This window comes from Medicago sativa, chromosome 4 (assembly GCF_051527215.1).
Source record: "Medicago sativa cultivar Bolivia chromosome 4, Bolivia_mono, whole genome shotgun sequence".
In the NCBI taxonomy this organism is placed as follows: Eukaryota; Viridiplantae; Streptophyta; class Magnoliopsida; order Fabales; family Fabaceae; genus Medicago; species Medicago sativa.
In genome coordinates, this window is record NC_140752.1 from 85,457,278 (window position 1) to 85,479,477 (window position 22,200).

Consider the following 22,200-nt stretch of genomic DNA (forward strand, 5'->3'; position numbering starts at 1 on the left):
AGTACTGATTTTATCATGGTCCAACTATACTATATGTAACGCCCGTCTTAATTATTCGATTATTTAAAAATATATTTATATATATGATTTACGTGATTTTCATGATTGATATGTGTGAATTTTATGATTCATGAAGTTGAGTGGGTTATATGATTTATAACTGCATAATGTGGAGTATTTTATTGTGGTGAAGTTGCTATGTTGTTATGACTTATTTTATTATTAAATAAAATAAGATATGAGAAATAAAATAAAAATATTAAAGATTGGGCTGCGTGGTGAGATGAGCAATTAGTAGTGAGAAGAGTAAAAAGGAGAGATAAATAGACAGACATAAGTTAGGAAAAGCAGTACGTACGTTTTTGGAGAAAAGGGGAGAAAAGTCAGAAAGAGAGAAGAACCAAGGAGGGCTGCGATTCTGCTATTATCAGGTAAGGGTGAGACTAATTTTCAATATTATTAAGGGTATAATTCTATAGGATGAATTTAGCATGATTAGGTTAAGTTTTGGTGAGAATTGAGAATTAGGTTTAGGATCAATTTTGATGAATGAATCAAGAACAGATGTTAGATTGATGCAAAATTAGTGTACAGACCTTAGATATGACTTAAGATGATAATTAGATGCTATTTGGATGAAGGAATCATGAATATAGGTAAAAAGTTGTGATTTTTAGGTTTCTGGCCGTACTGACATTCATCGCTCGCACCTGCGAGCAAGAACACTCGCATCTGCGAGCTAGAACCCAGAACTCGCAACTGCGAGTGACCTGTAAGCTCGCAACTGCGAGCAGAATAACTCGCCACTGCGAGTAAAGACTTAGGAACCCAGAATGCACGCTTTGCTCGCCATTGCGAGCAAAGTTACTCGCAACTGCGAGTTAGGCCGTTAGTTGCCCAAAATTGTTCTGATGCGATCCTTTCGCACGTGTAGTCATGAGTTGATCTTAGAAGTAAGAAAGAGGGTTGTTTAGGATGCTTTCAGAAGTCCCAGAAGTCTGTTTAGGTGACTGAGATTAGTAGTGATGTTGTATAAGAATTATTTAAGATGCTTTATGATGATAAGTGGTTATGATTCATTCCCTTTAATGTTGTTATGTTATTTAAACACTGTTTTACGATGTAAATGTTGCTGGTTGCTGCTGTTGACTGTTAGTGTCTTGAAGTTGCATGAGTCGGTCTATGTTGTTGGAATTTTAAGAAGTTGTCCATGATTATGAGTCGTATGAGTTGTTCACGTCGTCGTCTAAGTCGTTGGAAGTTTGAGTTCATTGCATGCTCATTAAAGTTGGGGGCTTTAGGCCCGGCAGCCTTTGTGCTCATTAAAGTTGGGGGCTTTAGGCCCGGCAGCCTTTGTGCTCATTAAAGTTGGGAGCTTTAGGCCCGGCAGCCTTTGTGCTCATTAAAGTTGGGGGCTTTAGGCCCGGCAGCCTTTGTGCTCACACGTTGAAGAGCTTATTATGCTCATTTTGTTGTTGAATGGTACCACATGCATTTGCATATCAAGAAGTTTCATGATGTTTAAGTTGTCAAGTTGTTGTTGAGTTGATAGAGTTGCATGGTCTAAGATGAGTTGTGTTGTCAAGTTGTTCTTGAGTTGATAGAGTTGCATGGTCAAAGATGAGTTGTGTCGTCAAGTTGAGTGTTAAGTTGATTATGATTTGTGATGAAAATTAGTAATGATATTTGATGATTGTATTTGTTATGAAATGAAAAATATGCTAATTGTTAATTGTTGATATGTTATTAATGTTTAAGTTGTTAAATGCGTTTTATTGGATTATATGCTTAATGTATTGATTATGAAATCTCACCCCTTCTGCGTATATGTTGCCTCGACCGTGGGTAATGTGCAGGTAATAAAGATTAGAGGCGTTCGTGAGTGGACTCCTCACTTGGTGTCTAGGTGCTCTGATACGTAACGGGATGGGGGCTTGCTTTTACTTCTATTCCTTACGTGTCTCTTTTATGAACTAATTTATGAGATTTTCCAATAAGGCCTGCGTGCCAAGACTTTAAAATGTTGAACTATTTTCCGCTGCAACAGTTTAAGATTTTTCATGATGTTGAATTTGAAGGATAATTACTATTGTCCATTTTATGATTTAAATGAAGTATGTGACATTCCGTTGTGATCAAAATACTCTGATTTTAAATGAAATTTTTATGTTGGGAAAACGGGGTGTTACACTATATTTACATTCTTTATCCTATTCTCTTCAACCTCCATCAGTACTGTGTTTTTCAGATCTCAGAATCCACGTATGGTTTTCACGTAATTGTATAGAGTTGCATCAACAAGACAACAACAACAAACAACAAACTTCTCTCTCTACCTCCTCCTCTCTATCCTCCCAGAAAAAAAATTAAATATGAAATAAGTAATTTATGCAATCAAAAGTTCCAATTACTGTACCCAAAAATAAATAGAGAGATTACCATTTGCTTTTGGAGCAAATGCTATCTCTATTATTGGGTCATGAGGTGGACTCAGCTGGGTATATGAATATTATTATAGCTTTTTGCCGTTATCGGAGGTGATGTTTGAAGAACAAAAAAAAAAATAGGGGAGTTTATCAGAAATTAATAAAACCCATATTTCTTTAGGTTGAAAAGTTTGTAATGTATTCTTTGTATTTAATCCCTCTGTTTTTCTTTAGCGTGGGGCTTGAGTTGTTTTAAACCCAACGAACCCACTTGATTTCATAAATTGGAAGTGAATACGTTCATATTTTTGATTTGTTCGTTGATATTCTGGGTATCATGTAAATTTTAGCATAATTAAAACATATAGCTAAGGAATAAAAAAGAAAAAAAATTTGAAGTCATTTGTGTTGGTGGTGGTGAGTCAATCACAGAAGTGGAAGGTTGAAGACAATAAAAAAATATAGTGTTTGGTAGACTATAATAAAATCTGTGCTCTTTTTTGATCCAATGGTAGAAAATTAACTTTCTCAAACTTGTGCATGGTACACAAATTTGTGTAGTGTGTATGCTAAATGCCACCTACTATGCATTTAGGGTGGGAATGGGTAAGAATTTCCCACCATGGGAAAGTTAATGCTAACCATTAGATCAACTGTCTTATTGTGTACTGTCAATACTAGATTATTTTTCCATCATCTTCTACCACTGTCTCTCTCGTTCAATGGCCATTTCACATTCAATCTTCAACTCACAATTAAAATTCAACAATGACAGAAATAAAATACTCTTCATCACCTATAATCCATAAACCAAATTAAAATCAAACAACTCAAATAAACAAAATCGGATCTTGAAAAAGGAAATATGTCTAGAAATGGAAAAGAAATTAGATTTCGAAAATGAAACCAGCTAATGATACTGGGAAGTTATTAATCTGAAAACAAAAACATTCACATAAAGCATATTTTTGAGAATCCTTTCAAACCAATCACTACAAAATTTCTCACAATTTTGAAAATCTAAAACTAACTCATAAAATTCTTCATTTAATTGAAAGGCTTTCACACACTCTCCGTCAATATGCTTGTTGTTAATCTCTGAGGCCTGCGATTATGTTGTTCGTATGTTGTTCACACATAAAGAAATATTTTAATAATTTGGAACAAAAAGAAAGCAACAAACTAGAAAAAGTTCTTATCTATTTTATGTTTTTTCAGATATACTTATAAAAAATATCCAGATCTAATTTTATTTATTTATTTTAGATATAAGCTTGCTCAAAGCTTCCATTAGTGATTAAGGAGAAGAAGTCATTTCAAAGAGATGAAGCTAGCTCAATTTTATTTAGATGCAGAGGGAAATCGGCCGTACAGGACAAAGGTAGGTGGGAGGAAGATGAGAAAAGTTTGAAATGAGAAACCATTAGAATCAGGTGTGGGAGAGCATGATAAGATTTAATAGAAGTGTACAATCTAACCATTGATCTTGTGTTTTCCATGGTGGGAAAATCTTTTCCATTCCCACCCTAAACGCCACCCTATTATATACTCAATTTTAATTGTGGAAGGGAAAATTTGTTTTTGTAGACTTGTATTTCAACTTTTCACCGTGTAGAGAAATTTTGTAGTCTGCAAAATGCAAATACAAAATGACAAAAGAGCCAGCATGGAAATGACATCAGTTAGTGCAAAAGGACTGATGAAGTCTCTCAAGTAAAGAGAAAATCTTGTGTGGACCATGACCAAGAATTTTGGTTTGGTCACACACACAAGAATTTTCCTTCTCTCTCTTCTCTTCTCTCTTCTCCATTTTCTCTCTCTTCTCTCTTTGTGTGTGACCAAACCAAAATTCTTGGTCCTGGTCCACACAAGTGTTTCTCCTCAAGTAAATGTTTCTCTAATATTAATCAATTAAACAAAATATAATAAGCAATGAACAGTAACTTCGGGTGGAATCTGTCATATCAGCATTAATGTGCCGACTCATCATTTGTTACCATGTGTGTAAACCCCACGCTGTTCTGTTTTTGGCTCCGTCTTACACATTCAGATACACATCAATATATATATGAGATGGATCATAATTTTGTTTAATACTCCCTCCCGCCTTAAATATATGAGAAAGTTAAGTCAGCGAAGATTGATACATTTGATTCAAACTTTTGTAGCCTCAACTTTCTCTTCTATTAAGACAAAAGGGAGTGTTAGAGGGTATATTGGAACTGCTGCTGTTTCTCCAAAATACTCATCAACAACAGACATAAATGTTAAATATGTTAAAAAATGAGGAATCTTTGAATTTGGTCATAAAATCATGGCTCTTGATCCATTTGATCTCTCAATTATTATCAGAGTATAAATATCAAGGAAAGATATTAATCAATTGTCAACAAAAATATTTGAAATGTTGAGGCGCATATTAAAATTTGTTATTTTTCACTTCTCAACACTTAGTGTGTGTGTGAGTTTCGCCGTTAATATCTTTTAAAAAAAAGAATAGAAATATTAATAAAAGAACTCAAAACAAATCTTGGCTTTGTGCAATTACCAACTCAAAACGTTTTCAATTTAATCCTTAGCAGAAGGACTAAATTGAAAAAGTTTACAAACTTAAAGGACTTATGTGTGACCAAAATAACTTAAAGACCAATCTGTTACAAACCTCAAACTTAAAAACTTATGTGTGACCAAAATAACTTAAAGGACCAATCTGATACAAACCTCAAACTTAAAGGACCCATGGTGTAATTTAACCAAAATATGACTTTTAGGTATGGTTCATCAAGAGACTCAACCAATTCAAGAATTCCAGCACCATCTTAAAGTAGGACATGTACATCTCTACATATGTCCCACAACCTTGTCTCACAATTTTTATGCACTTCATCTTTCTTCGATATGTGTGTCTTTAGGTCTCCTATCGTAGGAGACTTGAGTTTTTTTTTTTTTTGTTGTTTGCAAAATGGATATCAACCCTTGGATGTAGTTGAAATTTTTTGAATGGCTAGGATTTACGGGTCATATGATCCACTAAAATTGTATTATTTAAATATCTATATTCATTAAAAAAATGGTGTTTTGGCATTGTTGGTAAAATTGAAAGCAAGCTCATAGAAGCAATCATCTTCTCCAAATATCCAGCAACACACAGAGTAAAAAATCCTCAATCAAACCAGATCAGAGCAAACATAGAATTGTCATCAAGTTTTGCCTCACAACCTACAAAACAAACACATATACAAGAAAGGGTGTAGAAGTAAAATTAGGTTTAAGTTCTGAATTTCTGTCACAAATCCGAATTTCTGAATCACTACCATGAACACAATACAATCCAACACAGATCTGATTGATTTTCTGTCACAACAAAGAAGAGGGTGAATCAATCTCCGAATCACTAAATCATGCTACTACGCAACAAAGAAGAGAATGAAACCATGTTGTTAAGTGATTGTTGTGTTGTTGTGAATATTGATGTTAAAGAAAGAATACAGGAATAAGCTGAGATAAATGCAGAAGAAGAAGAAGAAGAATAAGAAAAGGAAATTAATATAAAAATAAATAAAACCATTTTTAAATTTATTAATTAATTAATTTTATTGATGATGGTGATTGTGGCTGATGACGGACGGCGGCATGGTGGTGAGAAGCGGAAACACGTGCTATATTTCTGGAGCTAGGGTGGCGATTTCGTGGAGCTAGGTTATGTTAGGACGGCGGCCGGTGGTGACGGAGGAGAACGACGGTCGGTGGTGACAGTGATTGATAAAAACGGCGGCCGGTGGCGGTGGTGAGAGTAAGATCGTGATGGTGAGTTGAGAGCATCCAGATAGAGAAAGAAAATGATGGCGTTCAAGAAGAGCAGTAATGCTGTAATCCAGGAAAATAAAATTTTATTTGAGAGAAAATGTCAAAATTACCCTGCATTTAAATGGATTACTTAAATACAATTTACCTCAAAAAAAAAAAAATCAGACTTTTATATAGTCTCCTACCATAGGAGACCTATTCATGTCTCATACCATAAACGGCACCATGGTTCATCAAGAGACTCAACCAATTCAAGAATTCCAGCACCATCTTAAAGTAGGACATGTACATCTCTACATATGTCCCACAACCTTGTCTCACAATTTTTATGCACTTCATCTTTCTTCGATATGTGTGTCTATGTATCCATGAGGGCGTATCTCATATTTTACCGATAGTTTTTAAGATCGTCATACTTCTAGAATACATATTTGCACGTATCAGCATAATATCGATATCCAATATGTATTTGATACGAATACTTCTCTAATTTTAGAGTATATGACTTCATAGGTCAATAGTAGCTGTTTCTTTTTTCCATTATCTATGTTTCTGTAGTTTCATTATTGAGTTTCTTATTATGCAGCAAGACCCATCTATTCTTCCCTTTTTACTTTATTTTCAGATTTTCAAAGGTGTAAAGCCTAGATGTTACGCTTTTTCTAATTTTCTTTGGATTCAATGTGTTGGAAGCAACAAGTTGATGAAAATTCCTTGAATTTTCTAGGGGTTGCTCTTGAACTAAGGTGGGAGGAACCAGAATTCCCCTTCTAATTTTCATCATTTGTACCTGTACATTGTTTAGAAAATTCCTTGAATTTTTGTTAAAATTTATGATAGAATAAATTTAAAGTAAAGTCGCATAAGTACATCTTAGATAGTAGTAAATACATATCTATGAATTATGAGACCTTCACTCTACCACCTTTCCCACCATAGGCAACCATTCTGTCTGCGGCTTCGTTTCTATCACACCCAACCTGCAAGAGGCTATTATATATCTAGTTTGCATTACTTTCCTAATACTCTAAATTCCTTTGTTACAGACCAAAAAAATTAAATAAGGAAAATCAGTTCAATCTTTTTTGTGCTAATGTTGATGAACTAAACTAGATTAAGAATGTGTATTTCTTGTGAGTTGAAGCAGAGATATCATAGACTTTGTTTAACAAAATTAGAAGATAAAATAGTCAGTGCAAATAACTAGTCAGCAATAAATATTCTAAAAGATTGCTGTAATTTTGTCATTTGGCGTCACATCTCATATATGCATTTCATAAAGAAGTTTCTAATGACTTAAAAAGTAGAAGTATCTTATGGATCACTCATGACTTATTATGCAAAACAAAGTTTCCTATTGAAGCATGAGACAAGAACAAAGTTTATTCTAAAATTCCTATTAATTAACATCCGGTTCATGATGTGTGTCTTCTTCTCAGGTGGCTCCAGCCATTCAGGAGAACAATCTCATAACCTGGGAGCAATTCTTTGGCGGTCCCACTCTGTGACAACATGGTCACGAGATATCTCCTTGAGTGAACGGCAACCGCATAGTGCCATAGTTAGTTCAAACTCATCACGAAGTATCTGAAGTACTTTCCTTACACCAGCTTCACCATCAGCAGCCAGTGAGAACACCACAGGTCTTCCAATCTGATCATATTTTAGATCAAAGGTAAATATATAAACACAAGCAATGTCGGGCTAGCTTTAGGCCCAGGTCGGATAAACAACTTAATTTTGCGCTTATCATTTTGCCTCTAGTGAAATACTTGTAAACCACGTCTCTGATTAATTTGATCATTTAGCCTTTTTTTAATCCCCTGGTATTTAGTCCAAATTGGCTAAGCTGGTCTTCAGAGATAAGATATATGTTATTCATTTGCCTTTTTGTTGAACTTGGAAATGATAAATCTAAATGATGGAATGTGCTTTAGTATGGAAAAAGGGACATATGTATCAGTATCATTTTATATCTCTAACTTAAGTTTGATTTTCTATGATGGTTGTAAGTTGTATAGAATCATGTACTTACAAATACACCAGATGCTCCGAGAGCTAGTGCTTTGAAAACATCTGTCCCTCGACGGACTCCACCATCCAGAAAAACAGGAATTTTTCCTTCTGTTGCTTTCACAACCTATTCAAGACAAGCAACAAAAACCTTAATAAAATCCATTCAATAGTTAAAAGTAAAATGTGACATTAATAAAGTAGCATTTTCCACATCTCTAAGAGATTAATAAAGATGGGAAAAACTAGTAACAACAATATTTCCAATTTGTTAATAAATTTTAGAGGACATTATTCACTAGGATCATAAACTGAAGAGGAAAAGAAGCAGGGGTTTAGACATATGAGTAAGAAACAAGGCAATGAAAATGAATAGTGAAATTTTTAATGCTGTGATGATAATGAGTAAGAATGATTCACAATATTAAAGCTTTAAAGTTTTAAATTTTAAATGCAAAATACTTGATTAATTAAAAATAAACAAAAAATAGACAAGATTTAAGTTCCACAGTCAAGAAAGAAGAAATGAGGACCTAAACTACAGTGTGAAGAAGAAATTCGTTTCTATTTGAAGTAAAAAAGGGTAAAACCAATTGCTATAAAACAGTCGTTGTGGTAGGATCCAGGTAAGAGTTTCAATTTAAATTAAAATGAAAATTTTGTGTAGGTGTTTAGTCAAGATGATGTACCTCTTCTAAAGCCACAATAGTTGCAGGGACATAGTCAAGTTGGCGAGCACCGTGATTGGAAACGATGATTCCAGCAGCTCCAGCTTCTATAGCTAATTTTGCTGCATTATCAGCATAAGAATGTTGAATTAAACTCAAGATTGTAAAAAAATTCCCAACAGATATCAAATGGACATGAAGCATTAGAGTGTTTGTTTTTAACAGGCTTACTGTCTTCAGCAGTAAGTACACCCTTCACTAAAATTGGCAATGAAGTGATTGTTTGAAGCCATTTCAGATCCTGTAATAAGGTTTACCATAGTATTAATTATTAATTACTTCCCTATGCAATATTTACACAGGCAAGGAAATCGTATATATATGTGAAGTATCCAAGTCACCTTCCAGTTGAGTGACCGGTCAATTTCGCCAGAAACATAAGAGGCTAGACCAGAATCATTAGTCTGCAAGGACAAACAGTAAATCGCGACAGTAACAACAATAACAAGACTATCAGTAATGGAAAAATCCATATGATTTCTTAATTTCATACTAAAAACAAACCTTATCAAGCTTTCCAAGTTCCAACCCTTCAAAGTTTTTCAATACAAGGTGTGATGGCATTGTAAATCTGTACAAGAAGATTTATCAGTTCAACTATATTGAGCTATGTAATGTTTTGTAGAAAGGCTGTTGCTGATGAAATTTTCAAATGATTATCAACCTGTTTTTAATATCAGCCTCCCTGCGACCAAGAATTGGAGTGTCCACGGTAAGCGCAATTGCCTTGAAACCGGCAGATTCAGCTCTTTTCACAAGCTGAGCAACCACATTTCTGTCTTTAATCACCTAAGAGAAGAAAAAAAACTACAATAGACTAAGTAGTTGACAAGGTTAGATAATCATATCATTGCTTGTGTAATTGTAGCATGAGAATAAAATTCTAAACGGAAGTATGGAGGAGATTATTCTATAAGGCTATTTAGTCAAGGAAAAAGAAATGCCTTATTAAACATTATGATCTTTGCTGGTATAAATTGCAGGAGACAAAATGAAAACAATAAATTTCCTAGTACTACGACACTAAAACATTCGTACAAGTACAACGAAAAAACTATATGACAAATCGAAAATTCATGTTTCAATTAAAATCCTGTTACAAGCATCACAGAAATTGTTTGTCAATTTAACAATAAGGAGACATTGCGACAAACACATCAAAGGGGAAAATACAAATGAAATAAAAAATGAGGGTAATATCCTCACATAGAGTTGGAAAAAACGAATGCCGGGTCCTGTTGAAGCAACTTCCTCAACACTGGAAGTGGCCCATGAGGATAGTGTCTGTTACAAAACATCGATAAAACAATCATCCAGAAGCTAATTAAGCATAACAAGTGCATTGGGAATAAAACAAAAGCCGAGAACAAATATGATGGAAACCAAACCATGATTGTGCCAGCTGCCAATGCTGCCCTAGCAGTAGCATATTCTCCTACACAAAATTGCATAATTTGTTTTAGTTTAGAAGTTTTCCTCAATTGCAGTAAACATAAATAGCTTTCACTTGTGAAAAAATTAAGTAACATATATTTGTACATGATAAAAAAACAATCGGAATTCTGTATGGGAATACAATACATAATCTATTGTTAGCATCATGATAGTACTGTAATTATATACAACAACAACAATATAATACAGGAAGCAATGGCAATATCATCCTTATAATGTAAACACAGACCAACGAGTTCAATAATCGACGACATTATACATACCTTCGGGGTGAGCCATCTTTTGCATGGCTGTAGGAGCAATCATGATAGGCATTGATATATTAAAGCCTAATACAGTTGTTGTCAAATCGATCTTGCTTACATCCCTAAGAATTCGCGGCCTGAACCTGTTTTCACAAAACAAAAATATTGAAAACAGGTTTCAACAGAAGAAACAAATGAAAATCAAATAAAAGAAGTTTGTAGGGAGATTACAGAATCCTGGAGAATGCATTTCGGTTCTCTTGCAGAGTCCATTGATCTTCTGCCCCTGATGCAAAGTAGTCGTAAACCATCTTGGGCAATTTTTGCTTGGCAATTGGCTCATACTCGCTCACATTAGTTATCAAATCCATCTTCCTGAGGAGCGTAAAATACAATGATTAAATAACAAGAATTCATTCATTCATACCACTTCCCTCCAAAACCAAAGATGCTATGCAAAAAATCATTATACCAACCGTGTATATCAAATTATCAATCAATTCACAAAAAAAGCTCACTACATAACTTCAATTATGAATCATCACAGAGTGGTATATTTTATGAAAAAAAATAAAAAATGAACGAAAAGTTATAATCTCAAGTAAACTAACTTCAAGTTTAAATGTGAAACCCCAATTTCTGGTATGTATTTGCAGAAACAGAAGCAGTTCTAATATGATATGATACAAGATTATGATCCAATATAAATATATATGCAAATAACGTGGAATTAAGCAAGAAGAATAAAACGGAAATAAAAGTAAAAGGGATCACGCACCTTTGAATTGAAGAGGATGAGAAGAGAAAAATATTGAGAAAAGTAAAACAAAGTAATAGAGGCAAAAACAAAACAGAGTACGGGAGTGACAAAATGATGAGTCATTGTCAGCATATCAAACGTGAAATATGTCATACTATATTATTAGGCTTAATACATCCCCACCAGGTCCCTTAACTTATTTTTTCTTCTCACTTCAGTCCCTTAACTATTAAATGTGTCAATTTGGTCCTGTAAGTCCTCTTCCGTTTACTTAGTTGGTCCAATTTTATTAATTTTAAATCCCTACCGTTGGATCAAGGAAGTTCATCATATCTTACCGTGTACCACCAACACCTAAGTATCTGAAATTTAATTTTTAAAAATAATATAAATCCATTTATATTAATTTAGAAATAAAAAATCTAAAAAATTGTAAAATTAATTTTCAAAAATAAAAAAAATTCTAAAAAATTTGAAAAAATTGGAAAATTAATTTTAAAAAATAAAAAATTCTGAAAAATCTAATATTTTTTTATTTTGTAATTAAAAAATAAATAATAAATAATACTAAATACCCCTAAAAATTCCAATTCTTTTTCTTTCTCTCCTCCATCGAACCATCCTCTTCTCTCTTCTTCCCTCACTGTTCTTGCTTTCAAATTCTCATCAATTTCCATCATCTCCAAATATCAAACACAAACATTCCTCTTCTTCTCCAAATCTCAATCACAAACATTCCTCTTCTTCTCAAACACAAGCAATATTCCCAAAATCCTTAAACTCATATTCCCAAAATTCCTCATCCTAATCTGTCATCAATTGAGACTCGAATTTCCAAAATCCTTTTCATCATGAACATCATCATCAAGCAAAACAAAATATCTTGATATTCATTCACTGTCAAAATCATTTTCTCCATTCTTCATCTTCTTCAAAATCATTTTCTCCTATAATTTTCTAGAGTAAAACAGATTCAAGCACAAATTCATGTCAAAAAGGTTCAAGCAAAAATCATAGTTCACAACCTTCAATCACACAACACTAATCACCTAATGTCAATCTCACAACCGTTTCAACTATGTTTCACCTCTCTTCACTCTACTCATTCCAAAACCACAAGTGTTTTTGTTGGTGTGTGGGTTATTTTTCCAGATCTGAAAGATGGTGATGTGTGGTTGTGTAGGCGAAAGTTGGGGGAGAAAAGTGGATGTGTGAATGGCACCGGAGAGTCTCGGACGAGGAAGTAGCGCGACTTGCGGTGGCGGTCGGCCGGAGGTGGAAGGGGCGACGGACGGTGGTTGTGAGGTGGTTGGATGGATTGGAATTTATTGAATAAAAGAGAAGAGAGAAGAGAAGAGAAGGAAACATATAGAGTGGGGCTGAGAGAAAGAGAAATGGAGAAAAAAATAAGATAAGAAGGAAGGGAGAAAAGAGAAGAGAATAGAAGAATGATTCTGGAAAAGAGAAGAAAGCAGAGAAGAGAGAGGCGGAAAAGAAGAAAATAATAATAATTTAATTTAATGTTTTAAATTTATTAAATTAAGTTTTTAATAAAGAAAATTCAAATGGAATAAAAAAATTACAATTAAGTTTTTTTATTTTTGAAAATTAATTTTCCAATTTTTTCAAATTTTTTAGAATTTTTTTATTTTTGAAAATTAATTTTACATTTTTTTAGATTTTTTTTATTTATAAATTAATATAAATGGATTTATATTATTTTTAAAAATTAAATTTCAGATACTTAAGTGTTGGTGGTACACAGTAAGATATGATGAACTTCCTTGATCCAATGGTAGGGATTTAAAATTAATAAAATTGGACCAACTAAGTAAACGGAAGAGGACTTACAGGACCAAATTGACACATTTAATAGTTAAGGGACTGAAGTGAGAAGAAAAAATAAGTTAAGGGACTTGGGGATGTATTAAGCCATATTATTATGTCTCTCTCATCTATTTCATCCCTATATTATCGTACAATATCAATATACTTCATCCGTTTTAAAATGAGTGTCGCTTTAGCTAAAAAAAATTGTTTTAAAATGAGTGTCGCCTTCAGTTTCCAATGCAATAATAACTTTTTCTTTTCAATTGTACCCTCCAATTAATACTCTGCACACTACTTCCAAAGTATTACTTTTAAAACTAACCAATAGTTAATAAGGATAATTTGGTAAAATAACCATTCTCTTTCTCTTAATCATTGCATTTCTTAATATGTGTGTAAACACCTAAAACGACACTCATTTTGAAACGGAGGGAGTAATAAATACTTGACTTATTTACGGACAAAATAAACTTAAGTTAAAACCAACTTGTTACAATTAAATAAATAAAAAATTAAAGTGATTTGATAAAAACTTAAAAGAACTAATTTGTTACAATTAAGTAAGTTAAAAGACTTCGGATATAATTTAGTCTAAGGAAGATATTAATTTCTACAATTAAAGTAATATGATAAAAACTTAAAAAACTAATATGTTACAATTAAGTAACTTCAATTAGAACTTTATTAATTCCTACGATCTATTTAACTAATTTCTTTCTTTAAGGAAGATATTAACTAACTTCTTAATAATTGGTCTTTCTCATATTGTGAAAGTAAATTTTGTCCCATAAATCACGTCAAAAAAAGATTGTAAAGCACGAGTCAAAGATTCAATTCATGTATTATATAAAAATATGAGTTTGATCGTTTGGTATCAATAATGCAAACTTACTTTGGAGATGTCCACGATTAAATTGTATGAAACAAAGAAAGTATAATAATGTCCTAAAATAACAATTATTCGACCAAATATGATACGATACAATTGATAGTAGATAATTGTCCTAAAATAACAATTGATACAATGATACTAGATAATCAAATCTCTGAAGCATGTGATTAACAAATTCATCTAAGTTCGGTGTATGGATGAATGTCAATTGAGAAAATGCAAGTCTCTTAAACTTATCTCAACTGTTTCTTGATGAGTACCCCCTCTCCTCAAGCTCAAACACTATAAAGTATACTCATAACCTTGGAGCAATTCTTGGGCGGTCCCATTCTGTGACAACATGGTCACGAGTTATGTCCTTAAGTGAACGGCAACCACATAGTGCCATGGTTCTTTCAAGCTCATCATGTAGCATCCCAAGTACTTTTCTCACACCGGCTTCACCATCAGCTGCCAATGAGAACACCACTGGTCTTCCAATCTGACAAATTACAAGATGAGAAGTAAATATATAAATATATTGATATATCATCTCTCTAATAATACACTACTAAAGATTTTTGAACTTAGTAGATTGTAGTGTACACATGTGTGTGTGTGCTATTATTACGCTAGGGAATTTAGGTCCATCAAATTTTCATATACTTACAAATACACCAGATGCTCCAAGAGCCAGTGCCTTAAAGACATCTGTCCCTCGACGGACTCCACCATCCATAAAAATAGGAACTCTTCCTTCCGCAGCTTGGACAACCTATTCAAAGTAATATATTGAAAAATAAATTATTCTGCAGGGCCATCAAATGGAAACAAAAAAATGTATTTGTTATTAGTACGGAAGCAAAGCAATAAAAAAATAATATTGGAATGATATTCAAAATATAGCAGCTTGTAATTTTAATGCATCATACAAAATTAGCTAAGATTAAACCAAGAATGATAGCACTAGAGACCCAAATCAGACCTCTTCCAAGACCATAATAGTTGCAGGGACATAGTCAAGTTGGCGAGCACCGTGGTTGGAAACAATGATTCCAGCAACTCCAGCTTGTATAGCTAACCGAGCTGCATTATTAGAGTATTGTTAAACTAAATTCAAGATTGATAAAAATAATTCTAACAAAGATCAAATTAATAAGGCAGCATAGCATCATAATGCAGGATTTAATTGGAACGCACTCTCAGTTAAAGAGTTTGTACATTGTCAATATAAAAAGTTTTTGTGGTGTCAATTGTTATAATCGTTCGGTCATTAAGTATGTTTCTCTTCAGTTACAACTGTCTTCAACGCCACACATACGATTGGTATTGATTTATTAATAAGTGTTCAGTTTTACACTAACAGTGTTTCAAAATTCAATATCATAATTTATGTTTGATAAGCTTACTGTCTTCAGCTGTAAGTACACCCTTCACTAAAATTGGCAATGAGGTGATTGTTTGAAGCCATTTTACATCCTGTTACAAGATTTGCCATTGTATATATTATGATTTCCACATTCAATTTCACGGATTAGATAATCCTATATGTGAAAGTTCTTTATATTGTAATGTTACCTTCCAGGTGAGTGATTGGTCATATAGGCCATTAACAGCAGAGGTGTGACTTGAGCCTTCAGTCTGCAAGATTAGATCCAATTTCCCAAATAGTAAACAACAACGGTAACAAGTTTAAGATGACAAAAACAACAACAAAAAAATATTTGATCTAAAATTTTCATACTTATCACACACCTTAACCAACTTTCCAAGATCCATGCCTTCAAAATTCTTCATTTTCACGTATGATGGCAATGTAAATCTGGACAAAACTTTATAAATATTGTTCAAAACTATTGAAGGAAATTATATTTTCAAAATAGAAGACTTATCAATTCAAATGAAATTTTTCAATGATTGTTAACCTGTTTTTTATGTCAGCTTCCTTGTGACCAAGAACAGGAGAATCTGCAGTGAGAACAATTGCCTTGAAACCAGCATTTTCAGCTCTTCTTACAAGTTGAGCAACCATATTTCTGTCTTTAAACAACTGAGTGAAGAAAATAACAAACAAAATAACGTGTTCAACAAGGAAGAGACAAGTGACACACAACATTGAAAATAAAATCATAAAAACAAGAAATAAGGGCAATATACTCACATAGATTTGGAGGAAATTAATGCCAGGTCCGGTTGAAGCAACCTCCTCAACACTAAAAGTAGCCCATGAGGATAGTGTCTGTCACAAAGTACAAACTTATGAAAATGAATCTCCCAGGTATACTTGAGTAGATTATTAATAAATATGATAGAAATCGAACCATGATTGTGCCTGATGCTGATGCTGCTCTAGCAGTAGCGCATTCTCCTGCATAAAAATTGCATGATTTGTTTTAATTTAGAAGTGTTTTTATATTGTACTAAAAAAATTCAATGTCAAACACAAAGAATCAAGGACTTCTTTATTACATAACAAAAATAGGAAAAATACATGAAGCAATGACATTATCTTAAACAAATGAGTTTGATAGCAATTACACCTTCAGGGTGAGCCAACTTTTGCGCGCCTGTAGGAGCAACCATGATAGGCATTGATATTTTGAAGCCTAATACTGTAGTTGTCAAGTTTATCTTGCTTACGTCCATAAGAATACGTGGTCTGAACCTGTTTTTGGTAAACACAAATATTGAAAGAAGGGCTTTCATTTAACAGAACACACAAGGTTAAAAGGAAGATGAAATTCAGAATAAAATAATTTGTAGGAAATTAAGTAGATTACAAAATCCTTGAGAATGCATTCCGGTTCTCTTTCAAAGTCCACTGATCTTCTGCTCCTGATGCAAAGTAGTCATAAAACATCTTGGACAATTTTTCCTTTGCAATAGCTTCATAATCGGTAACATTTGTTATATTCATCTTAATAGTTACTTTTCTTTAGGGGGTTGGATAGGTCGACTGGTTTGAGTCAATGGTTAAGGAGCAAGAGGGCCCTGATTCAAACCCTGATGAAGGAGAAAAAAATATTAATCTAACAACTTATTACTAACTTTGACCGTTTCAAAATCAATAGTTACTTTTGGTTATGTATTTCCACATGATCTTCTAAAAGAAAGATCAAAATAGTTTCAAACTTCATTAAATAATTTCAAATGAATGCATAATAAGTTTTTAGAATACCTAAGTAGATACTATAATTAGATTACATAGCTCCGAATTTCGGAGTTTATATATAACTTTGTGTGTTTAATCATTAATATCTTATGACAATAATCAACGGATGGATTAATGAAATTGTTATTTATAATGAGTTATTAAACGGAGTAATTCATCTCAGAATTACTCTTGGAGTCAACAGATCACCACTCCTAGACTTCTGAAGGAAAACGGAAACAACAAACCTAGCAGAGGAGGAACAAAATAACGTACACATAACTAGCTAGAAGAACAAAAACTGAAAACAACTAACAATAGTTGATTATATTATGCGTAATAAACAAATGGGAAGCTCATTCTAGAGCACAATACCCTTAATTAAACTTCCTAAACTTATTAATCTCAAAACAATACCACAAAGATAAACCATGTGATCTTAGACGCAAAACTAAAAGAACAATGAATGCTACAAAACAAAGAATACAAAAGTATGAACCATTAAATAAATGATAGTATACAACTGAAATAGCAACAGCTAAAAAGAAGAATGAAAATAACAACTCAAATGTAAGATGAAAGGGAGATAGAACCTATGACTTGGGCGGGTGAAGTCAGGAACAAGATGGAACTAATTTAAGAGAATGAAGAAGAAAATATGATATAAAGAAAAAGTCAACAAAATTTTAGTATGATAGAAAAGAGACTATAAGAGCATCTACAATGGTGAGGTCTTCACCATTTAAGACCTGGTACCTAATAGGTACCCCCATTGTGGGAAAAAAAAGTGAGTGTCTTAAAAGATGCAAGGTCTAAATTAAGACCTCATTCTTAAATGGGCCCACATCACTTTTTTATTAAAATAATAATTAAAAAGTGTATTAAAATAGATAGTGTATTAAATAAATAATATTGGTGGGACCCAATTAGACCTTTTGTTAGAGGATCTCCATTGGAGTGGTTGAGTACCTATTAGGTATTATTATTAAAAAATTATTAAAAAGTGATGTGTCAATGTGGGACCCATTTAAGACCTTAAAGATGAGAGTCTCCATTGTGGATGCTCTAAGAAGTCAAGTAGAAAGTATAAATAAAGAAATTGAACGTAAAAGTGACAAATATGATTAGTTATATAAAAAGAGTTAAGACAACCACGTGTGGACCATCCATGAGGATCGTTTTTGCTGTTTTTCACTGAATACAAATTCCCACCAAGATAGCTAGGAAAGAGGCTAAGAAGGCGGTGAGCGAAGCGAGAACTCAAGCATTTGAAGGATTATACCAATCTTTAGGTACCAAGGAGGGGGAGAAATCTATATACAAGCTTGCGAAGGGACGAGAACAAAAGACAAGAGACCTGGACCAAGTGAAGTGTATTAAGGATGAAGAGGGTATAGTTTTGGTGCAAGAGAGAGATATTTAGGATAGATGGAAGAAGTATTTCCACAACTTATTTAACGAAGGATATGAGATCTTACCAGACTCTAACAGGTTGGACATCAGAGAGGAGGACCGAAACTATAACTATTATCGTCGGATTCAGGAGCACGAGGTGAAAGAAGCGTTGAAAAGGATGAGTAATGGCAAGGCAGTTGGGCCGGACAACATACCTATCGAAGTGTGGAAAAGTCTTGGCGATAGAGGAATTGGGTGGCTCACAAAACTTTTCAACGAGATTATGAGGACGAAGAAAATGCCGGACGAGTGGAGAAGAAGCACCTTAATTCCAATCTATAAGAACAAGGGGGATATACAAGATTGCGCGAATTATAGGGGAATTAAGCTAATGAGTCATACCATGAAGTTATGGGAAAGGGTAATTGAGCGAAGACTAAGAAAAGAGACTCACGTTACGGATAACCAATTTGGTTTTATGCCTGGGAGGTCGACTATGGAAGCGATCTACTTACTTCGACGCGTGATGGAGCGATATCGGACGGATAAAAAAGACTTGCACTTAGTTTTCATTGATTTGGAGAAGGCGTATGATAGAGTACCTAGAGAGATTTTGTGGAAAGCCCTGGAGAAGAAATGGGTGAGGATTGCCTATATTAGAGCTATGCAGGATATGTATGAGGGGGCTTCGACTAGTGTGAGGACGCAGGATGGGGATACCGGAGATTTTCCCATAACAATAGGACTGCACCAAGGGTCAACCCTAAGTCCTTATCTTTTTACTTTAGTTTTGGATGTACTGACGGAACACATCCAAGAGTTAGCACCGAGATGTATGCTTTTTGCAGATGATGTAGTCTTGCTTGGTGAGTCGAGGGAGGAGTTAAACGGGAGGCTAGAGACTTGGAGGCAAGCCTTAGAAGCGTACGGTTTCCGCCTGAGTAGAAACAAGACGGAATATATGGAATGTAACTTCAGTAAAAGGAGAAGTGGGTCTACCTTAGAGGTGAAAGTTGGAGATCATATCATACCCCAAGTTACACGGTTTAGATATCTTGGGTCCATAGTACAAAATGACGGAGAAATAGAAGCTGATGTACATCATCGTATTCAAGCTGGGTGGTTGAAATGGAGAAGAGCCTCAGGTGTTTTGTGTGATAAGAAAGTACCACTTAAGCTGAAAGGAAAGTTCTATCGGACAGCAGTCAGACCGGCAATGTTGTATGGTACGGAGTGTTGGGCGGTTAAGAGCCAACACGAGAGTAAAGTAAGCGTAGCGGAGATGAGGATGTTGCGTTGGATGAGTGGTAAGACTAGACATGATAGGATTAGGAATGACATCATTAGAGAGAGAGTGGGGGTAGCACCTATAGTAGAAAAGTTGGTAGAAAATAGGCTTAGATGGTTTGGACATGTAGAGAGAAGACCCGTAGACGCCGTGGTAAGAAGAGTAGATCAAATGGAGGAGAGTCAGGTTAAAAGAGGTAGAGGAAGACCTAAGAAAACTATTAGAGAAACCATTAGAAAAGATTTAGAGGTCAATGAGTTGGATCCAAAAATGGTCTTTGATAGAACATTATGGCGGCATTTGATCCATGTAGCCGACCCCACTTAGTGGGATAAGGCGTTGTTGTTGTTGTTGTTGTATTAATGTCAACAATTTTCTGGCAAAAATATGATATGATTTGTTTATGCAAATGATGATCTGGTTTTCCGTTTGATATACATTTTTTTAAGTAAACCAGAGGCATCCTCCTACGCGCGAGTGCAGAGACCAATCACCTCGAGTTAAGTGATATCATTTTAAGAGGTTGATCTCTCCTAACAAATGTTTTTCCATATGCAGTAGTCCGGGGTTGAAGCATGAACCAAATCTATATATTTACACCCACTTTGCACTAAATTTTTTAATGATTATACTGCCAAAATAAAATCACGCCGATTATTTTTTTAAGAATTTAGTGTATAAAAATTTATGTTTTTGTAACTCATGTTTCATCTTATCGAAATTGATTTTCTTCAAGGAACCACCGAGCAATAAACTTGATTATCTCTCCCAAAGATTCTATATGTGGTTGTTTGCTATATTGAGAGTGATTTCCCAGGCTTTGTTTGCGAGTTGGGTTTTGGAGGGGAGGGGAGGGGAAGGAAAAGCTTGTGGAGAGAGACACCCTTGTATGCGAGTTTTAAAAAAACAAGGGAAAGATTTTGGGGGGTTTTAAAGGGTTTCATTTGTCCAATTTTAAAGTTCCCCCAAATTGGGGGGTTTTGGGAGTTAAACATACAAATTGACAATTTTGCCCTCATAATAATTCAAAATTCCAATTTTAGACATGACTAAATTATTACGATCTCTTTAATAAATAACTTATTCAAAACAACTTATTTAGACAAAATAACTTGATATGATCTCTTTTTCAAAAACAACTTATTCAAAACAGTTTATTTATCCAAAACAGCTTATTACGACATCTTTTCAAAAAACAGCTTATTTATACAAAACAACTTATTACGACCACTTTTTCAAAAACAACTTATGAAACAGCTTATTTATGCAAAACATCTTATTACGACCTCTTTTTCAAAAACAACTTATTCAAAACAACTTATTTATACAAAACAACTTATTACGACCTCTTTTTCAAAAACAACTTATATATGCAAAAACAGCTTATTCAAAACAGCTTATTTATGCAAAACAGCTTATTACGACCTCTTTTTCAAAAACAGCTTATTCAAAACAACTTATTTATACAAAACAGCTTATTCAGACCTCTTTTTCAAAAACAGCTTATACAAAACAACTTATTTATGCAAAACAGCTTATTACTACCTCTTTTAAAAAAAATTATTCAAAACAACTTATTTATACAAAACAACTTATTACGACCTCTTTTCAAAATACAGCTTATTCAAAACAACTTATTACGACTTCTTTTCAAAAAATAGCTTATTCAAAACAGCTTATTACGACCTTTTTTTCAAAAACGGCTTATTAAAAACAACTTATTTATACAAACCAACTTATTACGACCTCTTTTCAAAAAACAACTTATTTATGCAAAACAGCTTATTACGAACTCTTTTTCAAAAATAAATTTTGAATAAGTTGTTTTGCAAAATAAGGTGTTTTGCATAAATAAGTTGTTTTGAATAAGCTGTTTTTGACAAAGAGATCGTAATAAGCTGTTTTGGATAAATAAGCTAATTTGAATAAGTTGTTTTTCAAAAAGAGATCGTAATAAGTTGTTTTACATAAATAAGCTGTTTTGACTAAGTTGTTTTTGAAAAAGAGATTGTAATAAGCTATTTTTGATAAATAAGTTGTTTTGATTAAGCTGTTTTTGAAAAAAAGGTTGTAATAAGTTGTTTTGCATAAATAAGCTGTTTTGAATAAGCTGTTTTTTAAAAAGAGGTCGTAATAAGTTGTTTTGTATAAATAAGCTGTTTTGAATAAGTTTTTTCTGAAAAAGAGATTGTAATAAGTTATTTTGTATAAATAAGCTATTTTTTAAAAGA

At 33.5% G+C, this 22,200-nt stretch overlaps 2 protein-coding genes across 5 annotated transcripts; both read right to left on the bottom strand.

Annotated features, from left to right (window-relative positions):
- Positions 1 to 7,360: 7,360 nt before the first annotated feature.
- Positions 7,361 to 11,539, bottom strand: LOC146933044 (glycolate oxidase 1-like). 4 transcript variants are annotated; one of them, XM_085704773.1, is made up of 12 exons: positions 11,453 to 11,539; positions 10,906 to 11,049; positions 10,693 to 10,817; positions 10,363 to 10,409; positions 10,181 to 10,258; positions 9,639 to 9,763; positions 9,479 to 9,545; positions 9,316 to 9,378; positions 9,146 to 9,215; positions 8,936 to 9,036; positions 8,269 to 8,373; positions 7,361 to 7,886 (listed from the first exon to the last, which is right to left on the bottom strand). In XM_085704773.1, exons 2-12 carry the CDS (start codon positions 11,043 to 11,045, stop codon positions 7,701 to 7,703), a joined length of 1,107 nt encoding a protein of 368 aa, XP_085560899.1. In that variant the 5' UTR covers positions 11,046 to 11,049; positions 11,453 to 11,539; the 3' UTR covers positions 7,361 to 7,700. The 4 variants fall into 4 exon arrangements, with proteins under 4 accessions (XP_085560899.1, XP_085560900.1, XP_085560901.1 ...); XM_085704774.1 differs by having other exon boundaries at positions 11,286 to 11,501; XM_085704775.1 differs by lacking the exon at positions 10,181 to 10,258.
- A 2,639-nt stretch (positions 11,540 to 14,178) lies between these two features.
- On the bottom strand, positions 14,179 to 17,982 carry LOC146933045 (glycolate oxidase 1-like). The gene is made up of 12 exons (XM_085704777.1): positions 17,880 to 17,982; positions 16,916 to 17,138; positions 16,676 to 16,800; positions 16,457 to 16,503; positions 16,297 to 16,374; positions 16,061 to 16,185; positions 15,891 to 15,957; positions 15,714 to 15,776; positions 15,545 to 15,614; positions 15,121 to 15,221; positions 14,806 to 14,910; positions 14,179 to 14,637 (listed from the first exon to the last, which is right to left on the bottom strand). The coding sequence occupies exons 2-12, from the start codon at positions 17,050 to 17,052 to the stop codon at positions 14,452 to 14,454; spliced, it is 1,104 nt and encodes a 367-aa protein (XP_085560903.1). The 5' UTR covers positions 17,053 to 17,138; positions 17,880 to 17,982; the 3' UTR covers positions 14,179 to 14,451.
- Between the last annotated feature and the right edge of the window lie 4,218 nt (positions 17,983 to 22,200).

Coding starts and splice junctions, on each gene's coding strand:
- LOC146933045 (XM_085704777.1), bottom strand. CDS start 17,052: ATGAATATAACAAATGTTACCGATTATGAAGCTATTGCAAAGGAAAAA. Junction 15,777..15,890: donor ATCTTGGAAAGTTGGTTAAG/GTGTGTGATAAG, acceptor CTAATCTTGCAG/ACTGAAGGCTCAAGTCACAC. Junction 14,911..15,120: donor CTATTATGGTCTTGGAAGAG/GTCTGATTTGGG, acceptor TACTTTGAATAG/GTTGTCCAAGCTGCGGAAGG.
- LOC146933044 (XM_085704773.1), bottom strand. CDS start 11,045: ATGGATTTGATAACTAATGTGAGCGAGTATGAGCCAATTGCCAAGCAA. Junction 10,818..10,905: donor AATGCATTCTCCAGGATTCT/GTAATCTCCCTA, acceptor TTGTGAAAACAG/GTTCAGGCCGCGAATTCTTA. Junction 7,887..8,268: donor TCGGAGCATCTGGTGTATTT/GTAAGTACATGA, acceptor AAATATGATCAG/ATTGGAAGACCTGTGGTGTT.